The sequence below is a fragment of the Drosophila hydei genome, unplaced genomic scaffold, assembly GCF_003285905.1.
Source record: "Drosophila hydei strain 15085-1641.00,03,60 unplaced genomic scaffold, DhydRS2 tig00000020-arrow-arrow-pilon, whole genome shotgun sequence".
NCBI lineage: Eukaryota > Metazoa > Arthropoda > Insecta > Diptera > Drosophilidae > Drosophila > Drosophila hydei.
Window position 1 is genome coordinate 34,257 of NW_022045648.1, and position 3,091 is coordinate 37,347.

The 3,091-nt window shown below is 40.4% G+C and overlaps 1 protein-coding gene across 1 annotated transcript; it reads left to right on the top strand.

Moving 5' to 3' along the window:
• The first annotated feature begins 334 nt into the window (after positions 1-334).
• LOC115483767 (protein scylla-like) lies at positions 335-2,594 on the top strand. The gene is given in 4 exon segments (XM_030226009.1): positions 335-548; positions 1,345-1,814; positions 1,816-1,885; positions 1,888-2,594. Coding segments are annotated over 4 exon segments (822 nt in total). The 5' UTR covers positions 335-481; the 3' UTR covers positions 2,103-2,594.
• The last annotated feature ends 497 nt before the right edge of the window (positions 2,595-3,091 follow it).

A 3,091-nucleotide genomic window follows, 5' to 3' on the forward strand; every position in this document is an offset into this window, starting at 1 on the left:
AAGCGTGTATTTCAAAATTTTCTACTGTTGGACAATTCAAAGATTTTGTTTCATGAAGAATTCTATGTAAAAGCAAGAAAAAACTCAACACACACATCTAAAATGTACTTGTAGTACTTGTAACTGTAAAATAAAAAACAACAAATTTTCAATAATTTTATGAAAATTATTAAATTTAATAATTGCCATTAAACAAATGCAACGGACCAACGCCATTTAAGTGATATACTACAAACAAACAACCAACAACAACAAAGTGCTGTGATTTCCAACTACAACAACAACCAACAAATTTCAAGCAATCAAGCAGCATAAATTTTTAATTAAAACAACCAGCAAATTGTGATAAATAATAATAAATAATTAACTACACAACAAGAGAACTATTAATTATTAAAAACGTTTCAAGTGATACAAAAAAGAAGCGAAAAGAAAGGAATCGAAAGTAAAATTCGAGAGAGAAACAAAAACAAAAATTCTAATGAAAATGGAAGTTCTCGCTGTGCAGTCAAACTACGGCGGAGTCCTTGGATCCAACAAAGTTAGAGGTAAGTTTGAAAGAAACGAAAGAAGAAAGTAACTTTGCTGAAAGCAAAGATTCTAGATTGTTCCACAAGCTTCCAGCAGCTTAAATCGAATAGAAAAATTTTAGGTTTCGAAAATCTTAAAAAAAAATCAAAAATTATTTTTGAACTGAAAATCTCACTAGACTTAACAAATTTCAAATTGAAAATCAAAACATTTTTAAATTTTCATTAGTTTTTAAAATTTAAAATTTTTAAATTTTTTGATGTGAATTATCTTGACTTTTTTATTACAAACCTTTTATATTTAAAAGTTAAAAGCAAAAAATTGCATTAAAAATCAATTTACACATGCAAAAATAAATAAAGCAACAACCACAACACAACATGAGCAGCGACATCTGCTACACAGTCACGTACGCAACAACAATAACAAAAAATAAAATAAAATAAAATGAAGAAAAAAAATATTGTGTAAAAACTGATTTTTTCGTTTTTCTGTTGCTTGTTGCTCGCACTCTACCTACCTCGCACTCATGTGCCCTCTCTCTATCGCACACCCAGTGCCCTCTGCCTGTGCCGCTTTTATCTCGATTGCTGCTTGTTGCCAAGCGGCGTTCGCTGCGCTTGCAAGAGTGTGCGTGTGTGAATGAACATTGAATAGCAGAAAAGCTGCAGCTAAAAGCTCCAGCAACAGCAACTTAACGCCGTTTAATCGTTCACTAAGTCGTCGTCGTTGTTGTTGTGGTGTTGCTCTTTGCGTTTTGTTTTATTGGTTTCTTGTACTTATCAAAGTTTGTTTTGTTTGCGCTACTTTTAGATTGGACCAGCACATTGACACCGCCTACGTCCGCCGCGTCGGCCAAGAAGGTCTCCGCCGTCGCCAACAATAGCAGCAGCAACAGCGGCAGCAGCAGCAACGGCAGCAGCAGCCGCAGCCAGAACACACACAGTATTAAGCACAAACAGCAGGCAAACACCAGCAGCAACAACGGCAGCAAGAAAACCAAGTCGAGCAGCCATCCCATCAACAGCACACCCTACAATCCCTACAGCTATGAGGACGAGCTGACTGCCTGCTGCGACGTCGACATGGCTCTCGTAAGCGAGCTTTCGAACGGTCTGCTGGACAAGCTGCGCGAGGCGAAGGCGTGCCATTTGACGTGCACCGAAGTGTCGCTACCCTGTGATCTCACGCCCAATATTGCGGCGGACATTATTCGTGTTTCCGAGAAGGAACCGTGTGGCATTCGCGGCTGCACCATCTACGTTGAGTTCGAAGATGAGCCACAGAAACTCGCGGCGCATTGCCTCCCTGAAAGTGGATCCCGAAACGGTGTCCACATTCGAGGTATATCTGACCTGCGACAGGATCATCGTGGCTGGGCGGCACTGCTGCCCCAGTTCATGAAGAGTCTGGCACGCACCATCACCATCAGTCCAGAGTATACCATCACCAAGCATAAGCTCTACTCTGCTGATGGCCTGGGCGCCAGACGCAGCTACAGCTTTGGCTCAAGCTCCCGGTCAAGCTCAAGCTCAAGCCATAGCCAGGCCATTGCAACGCCAACGATATAATTCAGTTGAGCTAGAGATTGCAAGCGAGCGAGAGAGACAGAGATCAAGAGAGAGAGAAAGAGAGACGTAGACGGAGACGCAGTTATATTTATATAAACACATATATATAGAAGCGAGCCCAGCGAGTGCGACAAAGAAGCGCGCCCAACACCGCCCAACACCCCCTGTGATGTCGAGAGCAGTAGTTAGTTGCGAGCGCAACGCGACGACGAAGCAAGTATTCGAAGCCACCCCACCTACACACATACACAAATACACACACACACGAAACGCATACACATTAGTATACGACACACTCACTCACACTCACACACACACACAACAACTAATAAGCAAGGAGTTGCTCTTGAGCCTGCGCCGCTCGCTCATTCGGCAGCTCTTTTTGCATTCAATTTTGTAATTGTGACTCTCACCACCATTTTACTTAGATGCGTAGTAGATGCTATAAAAAGCAAACAAAACAAAAAACAAATAATTAGTGTTTTAAGTTGTTTCTCCTTTTCAAAAACAAAAAGAAAACAAAACGAAGAAAAAACATAAATTTATAAATAAACAAAAGAAAACATGAAATTCAAAGACGACGATCCGCAAGCCACAGCAGCGAGCGCAACTGTGCGAACAGCCTCGCTGCTGGACCACTGCGAGGGTCGCGCGTCGACAACTCATGAATATGTGATACTGTTTAGATGCTAAGAGTTTTTTGCAAGCGCTCGCAAGTACGGCCAGGCAAAAAACACACACACACAACCACACATTTACATACATACATACACACAAAAGATACAAAACATAAAAATTAAATGTGAACAGATTTTTTTTAATTGTATGCTATTGTAGTAATAAACAACAAACAAAACAAACAACAAACAAACAAAACTTGATCTTGATAAATTTTAAATTTAAAATATGTTTAAATGAGAAAAACAGCATAAAAAGCTGTAAAAAAGAACTCTTCGGATGCCACTGCGACGCAGCACCACACACTCTCC